We start from the raw sequence: 17559 nt of genomic DNA, 5'->3' as shown, positions 1-17559 counted from the left end.
ATGTGCCACATCTTCTTTATCCATTCATCCGATGATGGGCGCTTAGGTTGTTTCCATCTCCGGGCTATTGTAAATAGAGCTGCAATGAACATTTTGGTACATGACTCTTTTTGAATTTTGGTTTTCTCAGGGTATATGCCCAGTAGTGGGATTGCTGGGTCATATGGTAATTCTATTTGTAGTTTTTTAAGGAACCTCCATACTGTTCTCCATAGTGGCTGAACCAATTCACATTCCCACCAGCAGTGCAAGAGTGTTCCCTTTTCTCCACACCCTCTCCAGCATTTATTGTTTGTAGATTTTTTGATGATGGCCATTCTGACTGGTGTGAGATGATATCTCATTGTAGTTTTGATTTGCATTTCTCTAATGATTAATGATGTTGAGCATTCTTTCATGTGTTTGTTGGCAGTCTGTATATCTTCTTTGGAGAAATGTCTATTTAGGTCTTCTGCCCATTTTTGGATTGGGTTGTTTGTTTTTTTGTTATTGAGCTGCATGTGCTGCTTGTAAATTTTGGAGATTAATCCTTTGTCAGTTGCTTCATTTGCAAATATTTTCTCCCATTCTGAGGGTTGTCTTTTGGTCTTGATTATGGTTTCCTTTGCTGTGCAAAAGCTTTGAAGTTTCATTAGGTCCCATTTGTTTATTTTTGTTTTTATTTCCATTACTCTAGGAAGGTGGGTCAGAAAGGATCTTGCTGTGATTTATGTCATAGAGTGTTCTTCCTATGTTTTCCTCTAAGAGTTTGATAGTTTCTGGCCTTACATTTAGGTCTTTAATCCATTTTGAGCTTATTTTTGTGTATGGTGTTAGGGAGTGATCTAATCTCATACTTTTACATGTACCTGTCCAGTTTTCCCAGCACCATTTATTGAAGAGGCTGTCCTTTCTCCACTGTACATTCCTGCCTCCTTTATCAAAGATAAGGTGTCCATATGTGCGTGGGTTTATCTCTGGGCTTTCTATCCTGTTCCATTGATCTATCTTTCTGTTTTTGTGCCAGTACCATACTGTCTTGATTACTGTAGCTTTGTAGTATAGTCTGAAGTCAGGGAGCCTGATTCCTCCAGCTCCTTTTTTCGTTCTCAAGATTGCTTTGGCTATTCGGGGTCCTTTGTGTTTCCATACAAATTGCGAAATTATTTGTTCTAGTTCTGTGAAAAATGCCAGTGATAGTTTGATAGGGATTGCATTGAATCTGTAGATTGCTTTGGGTAGTAGAGTCACTTTCACAATGTTGATTCTTCCCATCCAAGAACATGGTATATCTCTCCATCTATTTGTATCACCTTTAATTTCTTTCATCAGTGTCTTATAATTTTCTGCATACAGGTCTTTTGTCTCCTTAGGTAGGTTTATTCCTAGATATTTTATTCTTTTTGTTGCAATGGTAAATGGGAGTGTTTTCTTGATTTCACTTTCAGATTTTTCATCATTAGTATATAGGAATGCCAGAGATTTCTGTGCATTAATTTTGTATCCTGCTACTTTACCAAATTCATTGATTAGCTCTAGTAGTTTTCTGGTAGCATCTTTGGTGTCAAACTTCTTATCACGTTCCCTTTACAAAAGAAAAGCTGCTAGAAAGTGGTGGTATGACTTTATACTTAATCTTCAACAAATGAGAAGTTGGAGTCAGCTATTTAAATGATCAGCCATCTACACTTGTGCATTCTACACATATTTTTATTGACTCAGGGGATCATGGAGTTACACAAAGATATTAGCCCAAAAGTTAAGGAAAGTTACCAAAATATAAGAAAGTGGCATCTTCTATGAATATCTTTTATTTTTATTATTAAAACTTTTTTATTTTTTAAATTGAAGTATAGTTGATTTACAAAGTTGTGTTGGTTTCTAGTGTAGGTCAAAGTGATTCAGTTACATGTATATATATATTCTTTTCCATTATGATTTATTACAGGATATTGAATATAGTTCCCTGTGCTATACAGTAGGACCTTGTTGCTTCTCCATTCTCTATATAATAGTTTGTATCTGCTAACCCCAAATTCTGAATCCAACCCTCCCCCTCCCCCCACTTGGCAACCACAAGTCTGTTCTCTATGTCTGTGAGTCTGTTTCTGTTTTGTAGTTAAGTTCATTTGTGTCTTAGTTTAGATTCCACATATAAATGATATCATATAGTATTTGTCTTTCTCTTTCTGACTTACCTCACTTAGTATGATAATCTCTAGGTCCATCCATGTTGCTGCAAATGAATATCTCCTATTCTTATTATCTGTATTATCAATAGCCATAAGTTTATCTGAAATGTTAATTTTACTCAGTTGTCTTAAATTCAGAAAGAAGTAATTCAGGTGTTATTTATTCTTTTCTGACCCAGTCAACGCTGTTGGTCATTGAAGAACTTTTAGTAACTGCAGTCCCACCATCATCTCAGTTGGAAGCCTCCCCAGCTCTGATGTCTACCTTGAACCTGCCCAGCTCACTGCCTCTAGTGCTTTGACTCCAACGGTCCTTTGACCTTATTGATTCTTAAAATCCACGAATCCCACCACCCTGTCACTGACTCTTACTCCCCCGATGACTTTTCTTCTCTTTACACCCAGTTTAAATTCCATGCCATGATTTGCTTGGCAAAATCCAATGCCAGTTAAATCCATCTCTGTCTAAATCCTAAATCCTGGGCTGAATATTGCTGGAACAAAACATGTCATCTTGCCAACTGACCTCACTTTCCATTCAAGACTAGTGATCTCCACAGCCCACTCATGCTGCGTGTTCCTGTTGCATTCACTCTTCCATTTTCCCAGATGACTATTTCATACACTCTTTTCTCAACACTGCTCCCCTGTCCTTACTCTTAGCTAATAATCTAGTTTCAGATTTTACTAAGATAGATGCAGTGAACATAGAACTTTGGCAGGCTCTTTCCACTGCATCTTTCTGTGTACCAGCATCAGTGCCCGCAAATGCTTTCCTCCTGCACTCTGAATGAACGTCAGGGTTCTTGTCACCTCTCCATACCAGACCCCTGCCTCTGTCATCATCGCAAACACATGGTTCCAATCGTTCTTCCTTCTCTCCATTTCATTAATCTTCTCAATCATCAGTGTCCCCCTCTCTATTGATCATTTCTATCAGCCTGCCAATATCCTGTTATTTCTTCCATCTTAAAATAATCCCTCTATTCCATATTCCTCTCCAGCTAGTTGTTGTTCCTTTTCTCTTCTTTCCTTTACAGCTAAATTTCTCCAAGTAATTGTCATTATTTCTTGTCTCCAATTTCTCTTCTCCCATCCCTCTTGAATTAAGCATTTGTTTTCTCCCTCTCTCCCACTTGGCAGACACTGTTATGTCTGGGTCACCAGTTAGAAAACCCTCAGGCCTCATCTCACTTTCAATGGGAACAGGTTGGTCTTAGAATCACTTGCTTCATTTGACTTCTAGGCCAGCACATTCTACTATTTTTCCTCCAAACTCTGGCTTTTTTTCGTTCTCAACTTTGCTGATTATCTTTCATGTCTTTTTAACACTGGGTCTCTCCTTTCTCTAGGTACCCACTTAAATGTACTTGGGAATCTCATCCAATCACGTTTTTTTAATGCAATCTTCATGCTGAAGACTTTCAACTCATATATCCAACAGTCTAATGAGTGGCTTTACCTTAATGTCTGAAGGCATCTCAAATGTAACATCTCCACAACCGGGCTCCTGGTTTCTCATTCCAACATGCTGCTTCCTAGTTTTCCCTTCCTTGGGCAGTGGTAACTCTCTCCTCAGGCTACTCAAGCCAAAAGCCACTGAATCATCCTTAGCGTTTCTCTGACTCATACTCCACATCCCTTTCCCTTTCCTCGGTAAATCCTTCTGACGCTATCTTTAGACTATATCTGGAGGCTCTTATCATCTCTTACTGGGATGATTGCAGCATCCTGTCATCAGTCTTGCTGTGTCCACATTTGCCTATTTACAGGCTGTTCACCAAATACCAGCCAGAGGGATCCTGCTGAAATGCAACTTGGAGGATGGTGTGACTTTGCTCCATGGCTTCCTGTCTCACTCACCTACTTACTGACTCACTCATTCTCACAGTCAAAGTCAGACTGTTTACAGTGATCCCCCCGAGGCCTCGTCTGACCTGTGCCACTGCCCCAGCCCATCCTTTTAACTCTTCAGCTTCATCTCTTACCACTATTTCTCTTACTCCATACCAGGCACTCTGGTCTTCGTACCTTTCCTCTGAAGTGCTAAACATATTTATACCCCAGGACTTTTGCACTTGCTGGTCCCTCTGTCCAGAACACTGATGCCCTGGGATGTACTCACGGTACATTTCCTCACTTCCTTCAACTTTTCCTTTAAATGTCACCTCTCAGTGGTGCCTCCCCTATCTCCCTGTTTAAAGCCACAGGAGTTCCACTTCCTCTCCCCTGATCACTTACTCCCTGTGTTACTGTTCTCTGCAGCTCTTGTCATCATCTAATACGCTATGTATTTTACTCATTTATTTTGTTTTTATTGTCTGTTTTCCCCGACCAGAATCTAAGTTCCATGAGGATAGGATTTTTTTGGGCTTTCTTTGCTGCTGTATCCTCTGCATCTAGAATAGCATCTAGGCAATATTAGGTACTTTGTAAACATTTGAATACATGTATGAATTATTTTTGTCTTTTCAGTATCATGATTGGTCTGTTACAGATATGAAACTGAGCCACAGGGAGTTTAGTAACTTGAGGTGATAGCACTTAAACCCAGATCTGTCTTAACTCATAGCGTAATCCCTGTATGTATTTATCCACCCATTGGGATACTATGTGTATGAACTTTATGTTAGGTTAATTGCATTCCAAAGTAAAGGAAGTTATCAGTATTGTGCATTTTATTTGTACTCTTACCCTCAATCATGACCTGTTTGGGAGAAAATAGAAACAGATTTTAAAAAATTTTATACTTGCTTTTCTTCTTTTTATTTGTTTTTTTATTTGTTTTAATTTTTTTAAGAAACAGATTTTTATTGTTTTGGAGTAAGAGTTCTGAGAAACTCAACTTTTGCCTTCTAGCAGCAAAAAAGGCTATGTTTATTGAGATGAAAAATATCTGAATCCGGGCACTTGATGTAGCAAAGAATAGATAGGAACCCTGCTCATCTGGTTACGGTGCTTGCGGTATTCAGGGATGTGGATTCCACAGGTGGCAGCTGGAATCTGTGTTCATTTTCTACCAGTGAATTGTTCTTGGTCTAATGGAAGTGTAGATCTTCAGCAGTTATCAAGCTACTTGCAGTCAGATAGGAAACCGATGAGGGATGGGGGTCACAATTTCAGAAGGTAGTCCCAGATCATGATGACAAACTAAACACGAATCCTGATTGGTCCCCATACTTTTCATCCCCTGGCCAGACTGTGGCCACTGCTTGTGTCCATCCAGCTCCCTGAAATGAGAATTTTTCATGAAATGCTGATACTGGTTGAGAGGTGGTAAAATTTCAAGTGAGAATTGAGTTGTATGCTAATAACATATCCTGCGAATTAATGGAAAACCTAAGGTGTTTATCAAGACGCTTTCATTGGAAGAGTGTCTAAAAGTCTTCAGTGGGTACGGCTGACATCTCTGATCAGCCCGGTGGGTCCCAGCTCTTGTCATCTGCGGCAGGCACGGGGTCAGCCGAGGGTTTGAGCAGAGTGTATGCACAGGTTTTGGGGGGCCCCCATGGAGTGCCCTGTTTTGAGGGACTTAGTGTCTCAGGTTCCAGCCACTGGCAGCCCCAGACTCCATTCCCTGACACCTCAGGTCAACAGGACTGAGTCTGTGTGTCTGAGTTCTAGCTGTCTCATGTCAGCCTGGGGAGTCCCCCACTGGGAACAAGCCTAATAAAGGTGGGGCCCGTCCTGCATGTGCTTCCTTTCTTTCAAGGGTCAAGTCTCCTTCTGTTCAGACCTGCTTTTCGGTTCTCTGACACCTTTAAGTAGTTGTTATATTCTGTCCAGATTTGTAATCATTAGATGTGGGAGGGCTAGTGTGACAAAAGCTACTCTGCCATTACTGAAATGGGAACTTCAATAAGTTGTGACACATAGTTTTTTCATTATCATTCAGTGCAAGATACTTTCTAATTTCCATTATAATTTCTTCTCTGAGACATGGGTTATTTAGACGTATATTTAAAGTTTTCTTTCCTAACACAAGGCTTAAAACAATTTTTTTTGAGGCATAACTGACATATTAGTTTTAGGTGTACAACATAAGTGGGTATTTATATACTTTGTGAAATGATCACCACTATAAGTCTAGTTAACCTCTGTCACCTCACGTAGTTAAAAAATTTTTTCTTGTGATGAGAACTTTTCAGATCTACTCTCTTAGAAACTTTCAACTATGCAATACAGTATTATTAACCATAGCCACCGTGCTGTACATTACATGACTGATTTGTTTTATAACTGGAAGTTTGTAGCTTTTGACCACCTTCACCCATTCCCCAACCCTCCTACCCACTCTGGCAACCAGCAACCTGTTCTCCGTACCTATGAGCCTGGTGTTTTGGTTTTATTTCTTTCTTTTTTTTTTTCAGATTATACATATGAGTAAAATCACACGGTATTTGTCTTTCTCTGTCTGACTTATTTCACCTAGCATAATACCCTTTAGGTCCATCCATGTTGCAAATGGCAAGATTTCATTCTTTGTTATGGCTGAGTAATATTCCATTTTGTGTGTGTGTGTGTGTGTGTGTGTGTGTGTGTATGTGTGTCTATCTCTCTCTCTATCTATCCATGTATCTATCACATCTTCTTTATCCATTCATCCATTGATGGACACTCAAGTTGCTTCCTCCATATCTTGGCTGTTGTAAATAATGCTGCAGTGAACGTGGGGGTGCAGATATTTTTTTAAAACTTTACTATTGATTTCTAGCTTAATTCCACCATGGTCTGGGAATATACTATGTAGGATTTTAATCCTTTGGAAGTTGTTGGTTGGATGTATAGCCCACTCTGTGGTCATTAGTGTCAGTGTTCTCTGTTTACTTGAAAAGAATTTGTATTCTTAGTTCTTGGGTGTAGTATGTCAATTAGGTTATGTTTGTTAATCATGTTCAAATGTTCAATAGTTTTAAACTTTTTATTTATTTATTTATTTATTTTTTGCGGTACACGGGCCTCTCACTGCTGTGGCCTCTCCCGTTGCGGAGCACAGGCTCCGGCCGCGCAGGCTTAGCGGCCATGGCTCACGGGCCCAGCCGCTCCACGGCACGTGGGATCCTCCTGGACCGGGGCACGAACCCGTGTCCCCTGTAACGGCAGGCGGACTCTCAACCACTGCTCCACCAGGGAAGCCCTTAACTTTTTATTTTGGTGTGCCTTTCCTGTCAGTGAGACTGGTACATGAAAATCTCCTACTATATTGGGAATTTTATCTATTTATCCTCTTAATTCTGTTAATTTTTTCTGTTTATTTGGAGCTTGTGTTATTAGATGACTATAAATTTGGAATTATATCCTCCTTATGAATTGAACCCTTTAACAGTATGAATTTTCCCTCTTTATCTCTGGTAATGCCTTTTCCCTTAAAGTCTACTTTGTCTGCTATTAACGTAGTGACATCAACTTCTTTTGGTTAGGTTTTCCATTGTGTGTTTTTTCCTTCCTTTTCTTTACATTTATCTTTTGAGTGTTTTTTCTTTTTTTTTCAGTAGTTAGGTTTTGGTTTCTTGTATCCCAGTGTTACAATCTTTCTTTTAATTAGGATATTTAGATTATTTAGAGTTAATATAATTACTATGTTTGCATTGAAACCAACCATCGTACTATTTCTTTTCTGTTTCATCCATATATTCTATGCTTTTTTCTTCTACCTCACCATTATTAGCTCAGTGAATTTTCAGTTGTATTGTGCATTACATTACTCTCTTTTGTCACATTAAGATGACTTTCATTTCTTTTGTAGGTAAAGATAGAGTTTTTAACACCCCATTGTGTGAACAAGGAATTGTTGGATTTGGAATTGGAATTGCAGTCACTGGTGCTACCGCCATTGCGGAAATTCAGTTTGCAGATTATATTTTCCCTGCTTTTGATCAGGTAAGAAGATTGCATTTTACCATAATCGAGCCTTTCTAAGGGAAGTCAGTGAAGTATTAAAGAATTATCTCCACTCTCCCAACCCCTATCTTAGGAACTTTTTGTTACCTTTGAGCTATTTTGTTATGGACATATATTTAAAGATCAAATAAAATGACTTATGAAAATGGATGGGAAAAAGGGACTCATTGTGACATGTCCGTTCTCTCTTTCCCCCTCAGATTGTTAATGAAGCCGCTAAGTATCGCTATCGCTCTGGGGATCTTTTTAATTGTGGAAGCCTCACCATCCGGTCCCCTTGGGGCTGTGTCGGCCATGGGGCTCTCTACCATTCCCAGAGTCCTGAAGCTTTTTTTGCCCACTGCCCAGGAATCAAGGTATTCTCACTTATGTACTTTATTTGCTCTCCATTTGATGTTTCTGTTTTGGTTCATTCGATTAATATTAGCTCATATGGTTATCTAGAGAAAAGCAATCAGGATTTTTGGAATTTATGTGAACTTAATTGTTTTCAAGAAAGAGAGCTTTTATTTCATTTAGATTAAGCAGCCAACATCCAGGTTTATAGAATATTTTCCTTGAAGCAGCACTGGCTTTACCCCAATGTGAATTTCATAGACTTCAAATAATAAAACCGAGAACATAGTTTATCTTCCATCTCTTTCAAAGCTCTCCTTCTTTCTTTCTTTTTGTTTTTTTTTTTTTTGTGATAGAAATCATCTTTATTTATCAAAATAACATATATTACCAAGACATGAAAAATGAAACTGACAGTTATACATTCCTATCAATCAAGTTATACATTCCTACATTTGTCAAGTTATACATTCCTATCAGTCTTTGGCAAGTTTCACAGATTTGTTCAGCAAAAAGGCCTTACTTGCAAATTCCATTTGAGCAGGAAGCTTGGTTTCTTTCTCATGGGGCTTTCTCACTTAACAGTTGATTCTGGAGTAATTTTAATAAATCTACTGCTTAGTGCATATTTACCTCAAAGTCACAGGAATAAAATTTTGCTTTTAGTCTATTTCTTACTTTTAAATAGACCGACAGAAGACTTGGTTACCTAGGTATGTTTTCCAGTCCAGGGTAACGTAATACTTGCTCAAGCAATTCATTTTGAAGCATCTCCCTTTTGCAGCCTTCCACAAAAATCTTAGGTCTTCCACAACAGCTTGGATCTTTTGATTTAAAAAAATATATATTTTTTGCTTATTTTATGTCTTAATTTTTTACATTATCTTCTTTTCTATTTTCTGAAGAGCCTTCCAGGGAATCAATATAAAAACTCATAGATATTTCTACCCAGAGCTTTATGTCTGGTTTTTGATAACATGAGTCATTTGTAAATATGTCTATGTTTTATTGTTTTTTTCTACCAGATCAAAGTTGTAAAATTTTGTAGTTAAGTAGTTGCATAATTTTTCAATGTAAGCTAGAAATGGTAGGTTGGGACAAAAACCACATTTGAGGCAAGTTATTTTTGTGCTTGAGCTGAAGATTGATTCACATTTAATATTTATGATGTTACCCAGTATTTTTAAGAGCAGTTCTTTTCTCTCACCCCTACCTCTCTCCCCCCATGCTTTCTCTTTTATTTTATCCCAAATGAGAATATACATATAGTACAAAAGGCTAAAAATAAATACATGAAGAAAGCAGATGAATAAAATCTAAAATAGGAACATAAGATAAAGACATTGTGTGCTGTGATGAGCAATGTATTTAACAGTCTCTTTTCGGAAAATAGTGAGATTTGTGTTATTTTATTTTTTAAATAAAACTTCTTCAATAAAATGGTATAAAAATGATTTTGAAAGCCAAATATAGTTTGCTTCAAGGAATCTTATTTGAGTCTTTGTGATACATTCAGGTTTATTTTAATGATAACTCTTCCTATGTAATAACATCTTTATGTAGTTATTTAACAGTCATTAAACTGGACAAGAGTTTGTGATTTGAGGCAAAATGGTGTAGAAATTAAGAGCTTGGTCAGTCAGAACAGGCAAGAATCCTTGCTTTAGCAATCGAGGTAACCTTGGGCAGGCTGCTTGTCTCTCTTTAAGCCTCAGTCTCTAGTTCTAAATTGGGGAAAATAATAATTGCTACTTCGTGGGGTTGCTATGAACATGAATTAATCCACATAGTGGATTAATCAACAGTTAACACGTATGCTACCTGCTGTTATTACCATCATCTTCCTCATTATCAGTCTCATTCTCAAGAAGGTCCTGAGCCCTTTCCCCAACTGGAAATGTGCAACGTCCACACTTTTCTTTTAGCTTTGCAGTAACTGCACATTATATTACCTGGATCATAAAGTTCAGTGGATTATTTTTCCACTTAGAAAATGAAGGCCAGATTTTTTCATGGGAAAGGAGGAGATTTTGGCATCTTAAAATTGGAGAAGAGAGTTGCGTGCCTTTGAAAAGTACCAGTTGGATATTAGTAGAAAAGATTTCTTTATAAGTAAATACAGGAAGATATTGACAAATTTACTTTTTTGTTTCGATGAGTGCTCTTTGTGGTTTCCTTTTATTTTTTATGTATATGCCAGTTTAACTCCTTGAGAGAATAGCAGTATCTTAATTACCAGAATATGGTGGGCATCTGATAAATGTTTGTGGAACAAATGGGATCATTTTGGACAATATGTGAATTTTATGACAAATGGTAATTAGTCTAAAAATACAAGATTTCTATATTTAATTAGTAACAATTGGTTATTTAAGTATCAACCCTTATATGTGAGTTTACTGGGATTCATTTTCACTGAACTTGTCTTAAAAAAAAATCTGTTTTTGCAGGTGGTTATACCCAGAAGCCCTTTCCAGGCCAAGGGACTTCTTTTGTCATGCATAGAGGATAAAAATCCTTGTATATTTTTTGAACCTAAAATACTTTACAGGGCAGCAGGTAAATTTTTCCTTTATTTTATATTTATGAACATCTTTATACATTTTGTTTTGCATAGCTCAAAATTGTAATTTTTCTTTCATAAGCTTGATTTATATTTCCCTGTAGAAAAAAAAATTCTGTTGTCTTCTATATTTAGTTTGTCCTCAGCTGTATATTTTAAGTTAACTTTAGAGAAAATCCATCTAGCTATTTAAATTTTAATTTTGGAAACAGGGAAGCAATGTGAGTGGTAGCAAGAAAGTAGGGATTATGTTTGGCTACATAGTAGATGCTAAGTAGATGTGGGTTGAGTGGAAAAGGTACTAAATAATATCAAATGTCCTTTTAGCTAAAGTGTCCTTGTAGGTCTTCATCTAAATTAGGATTCCTTTGATAGTGAAGGGAGCACTATTAGTTTTGTAACATCAGGTCTACACTGGGATGAGTGTCTAAGGCAAACTGAAATGTTTGATCACCCTCTTTCTAGCTCAGAATCATAATTCTGTAAACACTCATCTATCATTGCTTCTTTATCAGCCATAATGGTCTTTTAAACATCAAACTGTTTATTCTGCCTAAAGTGTATTTTATTTCAAATTCAGGGTGCTTTGGCAAACCATTCTTTTCCTCGAATAGTTAGGCTTAAAACATTTTGTTTTATTGTGATGTGAATTACGTACATTTAAATACATATGCAGAGATTGTAAGTGTTCAGTTGGATAGATTTGACAGTCCTCTACATCCACGTAACTACTATGTAAAACAAGACTGGAAAACTTTCATTGCTCCAGGAAGCTCCTTCCTGCCTCTTCTCTGCCAATCCATTCTTCCTCCCCCAAACTTAGCCACTTTCTGATTGCTTTCAGCATGGAGTAGTTGCATATACTTTGGGCCCTCATATAAGTCATACAGCGCTGTATATATTCTTTTGTGTTTGCCTTCTTTTGCTCAGCCTAATGGTTTTAAGATTCATTCATATTGTTGCTTGTATCAGTGGTTTATTCCTTTTTCATTGCTGAGTAGCATTTCCATTGTGTGAATATATCACAGTTTATCCCTTTCCCTGTTGATGGACAAATGATCATCATTGTTTTCAGTTTTTGCCTATTTTGTACAAGGCTGCTAGAGACATTCTTACACGAGTGTTTTTGTGAACATACTGTTTCTTTCTTTCTTTCTTTTTTTTTTTGGCGATAAACATCCAGGAATAGAAGTGATGTGTCAGAGCAGATTGAATGTTATAAGAATCTACTGAACACTTTTTCTAAGTGGTTACGCCATTTTGCATTTCTGCGGGAAATTTATCAGAGTTCCAGTTGCTCTTCATTTAAGCATACTTTAAATTGAATCTCTACGTTTTGGGGGAACTCTGTAGTTATCTATATCCCATTATGGAATAAAAAATAACAAAAGAATTTATAATCTTGAGGTGAAAAGGAAAACACCAATGTTATATACTGAGTAGCTATTTGATTTCTAATTACTATGAATACCCTATAAGTATTATCTTTGTAAGGCCAACCAATTCAAGCTAATCAATTAATACAGTTTTTTTTTTTCCCCCAGTTTTTAATAAATGGAGACTAAGTAACATTTGGAAAAGTACTATTCACTTTGCTCTGGATTTTGATATCAGGATTAGTGAGGGAAATGTTTAATGTTATAGAATTCCTGCTAAGAGAATGAGCTTGAGAAATTTGTTGTAGGTTTGACCCTGGGAGAGATTATGAAAGACCCTGATGAGGATCGAGGCTCAAAAGTTTTTCAGCTTTTTCCCTGTGATTGTTTATGTGTCATTTCAGGGATTCTTAACTGAATCTTTTCTTGTCCCAGTAAAGACTAAAAAAGAGTTTATTTCATAGCTAGAGAATTTCTCTGCCGAAGAAAGTAGGCTTGGAAAAGAGTTAGCCACTGAAATCTTTATAGGAGTGTTCTCCAGGTGGTTATCAAGCTTGATCCCTGTGCCAGCAGCAGAAGCACTGTGGGAGCTTATGAGAAATGCAGGCTGTCAGGCCTCAGTCAGTTCAAGACCTACTGAATCAGAACCCCTGGGGACGGCTCAGCTCATTCTGTCTTCACAGCCTTCCAGGTGCTTCTGACTCATACTAACTTTTGAGAACCAGTGCATAACGTCAGTTCTAAAGCAATAACTATCTCCATTTATTTTTTATAATTCTTGGTTCTTATGTAGAATTCAGGATGCTTTTTTTTTTATTGGAGCATAATTGCTATACAATGGTGTGTTAGTTTCTGCTTTATAACAAAGTGAATCAGTTATACATATGTTCCCATATCTCTTCCCTCTCGCCTCTCCCTCCCTCTCACCCTTCCATCCCACCCCTCCAAGCGGTCACAAAGCACCGAGCTGATCTACCTGTGCTATGCGGCTGCTTCCCACTAGCTATCTATTTTACATCTGGTAGCGTAGGTATGTCCATGCCACTCACTTTGTCACAGCTTACCCTTCCCCCTCTCCATATCCTCAAGTCCATTCTCTGGTAGGTCTGTGTCTTTATTCCTGTCTCACCCGTAGGTTCTTCATGACATTTTATTTTCTTAAATTCCATATATATGTGTTAGCATACGGTATCTGTCTTTCTCTTTCTGACTTGCTTCACTCTGTATGACAGACTCTAGGTCTATCCACCTCATTACAAATAGCTCAATTTCGTTTCTTTTTATGGCTGAGTCATATTCCATTGTATATATGTGCCACATCTTCTTTTAACCCATAGTTTTCGTAGCCTTGGCCTCTGGTTCAAATCCGTATCTTGCAGCTGACCATATTTTGGTTTCTGCTCTTTTGTGGGGACGGGGATGTGAACAGGGGCTCTGAACGTCCTCACGCTGATTCTGCAGTTAGTTGCTGCCTACATGCAGCCCCCTTTTCTCTAGCTCTGTCTGTTCATCTCTCAGATCTGCTTTGCACTGGTGGAGGAAACTCCAAAATTAAAGTTGTTTGGAATGATGTAAAATGGAACGGCGTATTTTGATTCAATAATCTGGATTATTGTGCTTTGTGGAAGACGTTTCTGTATTGACAGAGTCCAATAAATAAAAGAAGGTGCTTTAGATTCATTTAAAAGATCGGAGTAGCCTGATAATTTCTAAGTGGTAATAATAGGAAGACTTGTATCCATAAACACTAACTTAACAGACTGACTTTAATTTTTTTTTAATTGGGGTATAGTTGTTTTACAATGTTGTGTTAGTTTCTATTGTACAGTGAAGTGGAGTTCCCTGTGCTATACAGCAGGTTCTCATTAGTTATCTATTTTATACATATTAGTGTATATATGTCAATCCCAATTCATCCCATGCCCCCCTTTCCCCCTTGCTGTCCATACATGTGTTCTCTACATCTGTGTCTCTATTTCTGCCTTGCAAACCGGTTCATCTGTATCATTTTTCTAGATTCCACATATATGCATTAATGAACGTTATTTGCTCTTTCTCTTTGTGACTTACTTCACTCTGTGTAACAGTCTCTAGGTCCATCCACGTCTCTACAAATGACCCAATTTCGTTCCTTTTTATGGCTGCGTAATATTACATTGTGTATATGTACCACATTTTCTTTATCCATTCAAATAGACTGACTTTTTTTCTGACATTCATTCATCTTGAATTTCTAGCATACATTTGGGAATAGTCAAAACAGAGGAGACTAAAGATGTGAACCTTTACATTTAAATTTTTTTTTAAAAGTTCATGTTGGGAAAATTCACAGAGTAATAAATATAGATGTATATTCTTATATTACAAACACGATGCTGATAATTACTTGTAAAAATGGGAGTTGTGTTTATTGCATAATAGCTCATTTAGGTTAATTATCCAGTAATCTTAACTAAATGCAACATGGTCAAGTATAAGGAAGGCCATAAAAGCTAACTTTTAAGTAGCCTAAGGCAATGTTTATAAAATCTATGCATTTAAGTCCTCATTTTATTTATGGAATAGTATCTTAAATACATAGATATAGTCATGAGTTATCCAATTTCAAAAAACTAGGCTAACAATAAAACCCATTATAAGACCTTAAGTGCAATGGAAATTTATCTTTCTCTCACATAAACATCCTGGTTGGCAATGCAGTGGTGCCTTAGTCATTAAGGTACCAGGGACCTTCTGTCTGGTTTCTCTGTTGTCTTCAACATGGTCCCAGATGGATGCTCCACTCCCAACATCACATATACATTCCAGCCACCAGGAAGGGGTGAGGGAGGTGGAAGGGGAAAGGGAGGTGGAAGGGGAAAGGGAGTCATCTTCTCTTTAAAGAATGACTTGGAAGTTGCACATATTAAATCTACTTACATCTCATTGGCCAGAACTTAATCACAGGGCCACACCTCGCCACAAGGGAGGCTGAAAAAGTAGTTGGGGGCTTCCCTGGTGGCGCAGTGGTTGAGAATCTGCCTGCTAATGCAGGGGACACAGGTTTGAGCCCTGGTCTGGGAGGATCCCACATGCTGCGGAGCAACTAAGCCTGTGAGCCACAGCTACCGAGCCTGCGCGTCTGGAGCCTGTGCTCCACAACAAGTGAGGCCGCGATAGTGAGAGGCCCGCGCAACGCAATGAAGAGTGGCCCCCGCTTGCCACAACTAGAGAAAGCCCTCACACAGAAACGAAGACCCAACACAGCAAAAATAAAAAATTAGTAAAACTCCTACCTCCAACATCTTAAAAAAAAAAAAAAAAGTAGTTGGGTACTAGGCTAAAGACTAAAAATTTTATTGTTACACAGTGATGGGAGACACATATTGACAACTACCAATCTCTGTCACAGTTGCTTGCGTGGTTTCCAAAAGAAGTTACACATTTTAAAATTTTTATATATTTTTTATTTTTTAAATTATTTTATGTTTTTTTTGAGGTACGCAGGCCTCTCACTGTTGTGGCCTCTCCCGTTGCGGAGCACAGGCTCCGGACGTGCAGGTTCAGCAACCATGGCTCACGGGCCCAACCGCTCGGCGGCATGTGGGATCTTCCCGGACCAGGGCACGAACCCGCGTCCCCTGCATCGGCAGGCGGACTCTCAACCACTGCGCCACCAGGGAAGCCCAGAAGTTACACATTTTAAGGAGGGGATAGAACTCTTAGGAATAATATGGTTTGGCTCATAGTCTACTTCTAGGAATCTATTTCAGAGATACACTGAAAAAAGTCTGAGAAAATGTTACTGTTCATTATGGCACTGTTTTTAAGAACAAGGACTGGAAATAACCCATTCGTCCATCACTAGGGGATTTGGGCTTGGTTGAGTAAATTAAACTACATTCTTTTGATGGATTACGCTGCAGGTCTTTAAAGAAGTGAGACAGATCTCTGTATACTGCTCTGTCAGTCAGGGTTTGATCAGAAGCAAAACACTAGAAGGTATTATATTTATATACAATATATGCAGTTGTAGAAGCTAAATAGTCCATGAAAGGTTGTTGTTTCTGTGTTTGGTGCTGTGTCTTGAAGTTTGCAGGACAGACTGTTGGGAAGGGAAGATGGACATGAAGCAAGGTAGAGCCAGGACAAACTAGAACCTGCTTGGATGGATTAGAGCCCAGGGGGCAGTCTGGAACTTCCGTCCATCTCTCACCACCGCCAAGGCTTAGTGTGAGAAAAAGATTGCTTTGATAGGAGATGCTTCAAACAGCTAGGAGGCTGTTTGAACAGCCTGTCCAAGAAATGGTGGGGGCTTAATTAGCAGACAAAGATGGGTTAGAAATTTGTTAGATTGTATGAAATATTTGTGTCTAAGTAAATTTAAGAAGGGGAAAGAAGAGGGAGGGGTCAAGAGTAAGTGTAGAGTAAGATTTCTTTGTCTGGTAGTAATGGAGGAGTGGTAGATACCCTGCAATAAAAGGTGTGTACGTGTGTGTGTGTGTGTGTGTGTGTGTGTGTGTGTGTTTATTAATTTTTATTGGAGTATAGTTGCTTTACAATGTTGTGTTACTTTCTGCTGTACAGCAAAGTGAATCAGCTCTACGTATACATATAGACCCTCTTTTTCGTGTTTCCTTCCCATTTAGGTCACCACAGAACATTGAGTAGAGTTCTCTGTGCTATACAGTAGGTTCTCATTAGTTATCTCTTTTATACATAGTAGTGTATATATGTCAATTCCCATCTCCTAATTCATCCCACCCCTGTTTGTTTATTTTAAATGTGTATGGAGCTGGCTTGGAAGTTAGGACTCTGGAGTCTTGAAATAAGTGAACCTCAGAACCCTGGGATAGAAGTGAATGCCCAAATCTTCCAAAAGGTATTTGCCTGGTCCTGGAAACATTGAGCTTTTGCTCTGATGACTCCATGGAACAGTGGGGACAGGAGACAAAGTCCAGGACCTACTTTAGGTAGAGAATGTACTAGGAGCCCTTGCTTAAAGGTGGGACTCCACGTGTCACATCCACGGTGTGAAGTACAGAAGTGGCAGGAAGAAATATTACCTGTCTTGACTTTATGCTGGTGGAGAGAAAAGAAGAAATCTCTAAGAATTCCGATCACAATATGACCCTTACACAGGATTACAATTTCAATATGTGGCCATAAGTGTGGTGTGAAAACTCTTAAGCAGGTAATTTAATTTAAGTGGTTCCAGGTTGTTGGAGCCCAA

The 17559-nt window shown here is 38.2% G+C and overlaps 1 protein-coding gene across 5 annotated transcripts in view; it reads left to right on the top strand.

Annotated features, from left to right (window-relative positions):
* Positions 1-17559, top strand: part of BCKDHB (branched chain keto acid dehydrogenase E1 subunit beta) — a 295144-nt gene that overhangs the window by 42742 nt on the left and 234843 nt on the right. For all 5 annotated transcript variants that reach the window (XR_004352541.1, XM_032651314.1, XM_032651313.1 and 2 more), the window contains exons 4-6: positions 7918-8051; positions 8273-8428; positions 10859-10967. Coding sequence is in view for 4 of the 5 variants with exons in the window: in XM_032651314.1 (XP_032507205.1) it covers positions 7918-8051; positions 8273-8428; positions 10859-10967 (399 nt within the window). In the remaining variant the exon portion in view is untranslated. The remainder of the gene's footprint in view (positions 1-7917; positions 8052-8272; positions 8429-10858; positions 10968-17559) is intronic.

Source organism: Phocoena sinus, chromosome 12 (assembly GCF_008692025.1).
Source record: "Phocoena sinus isolate mPhoSin1 chromosome 12, mPhoSin1.pri, whole genome shotgun sequence".
In the NCBI taxonomy this organism is placed as follows: Eukaryota; Metazoa; Chordata; class Mammalia; order Artiodactyla; family Phocoenidae; genus Phocoena; species Phocoena sinus.
Note: the sequence above shows the minus strand (reverse complement) of the source record. Positions and strands in the feature narration are given on the sequence as shown.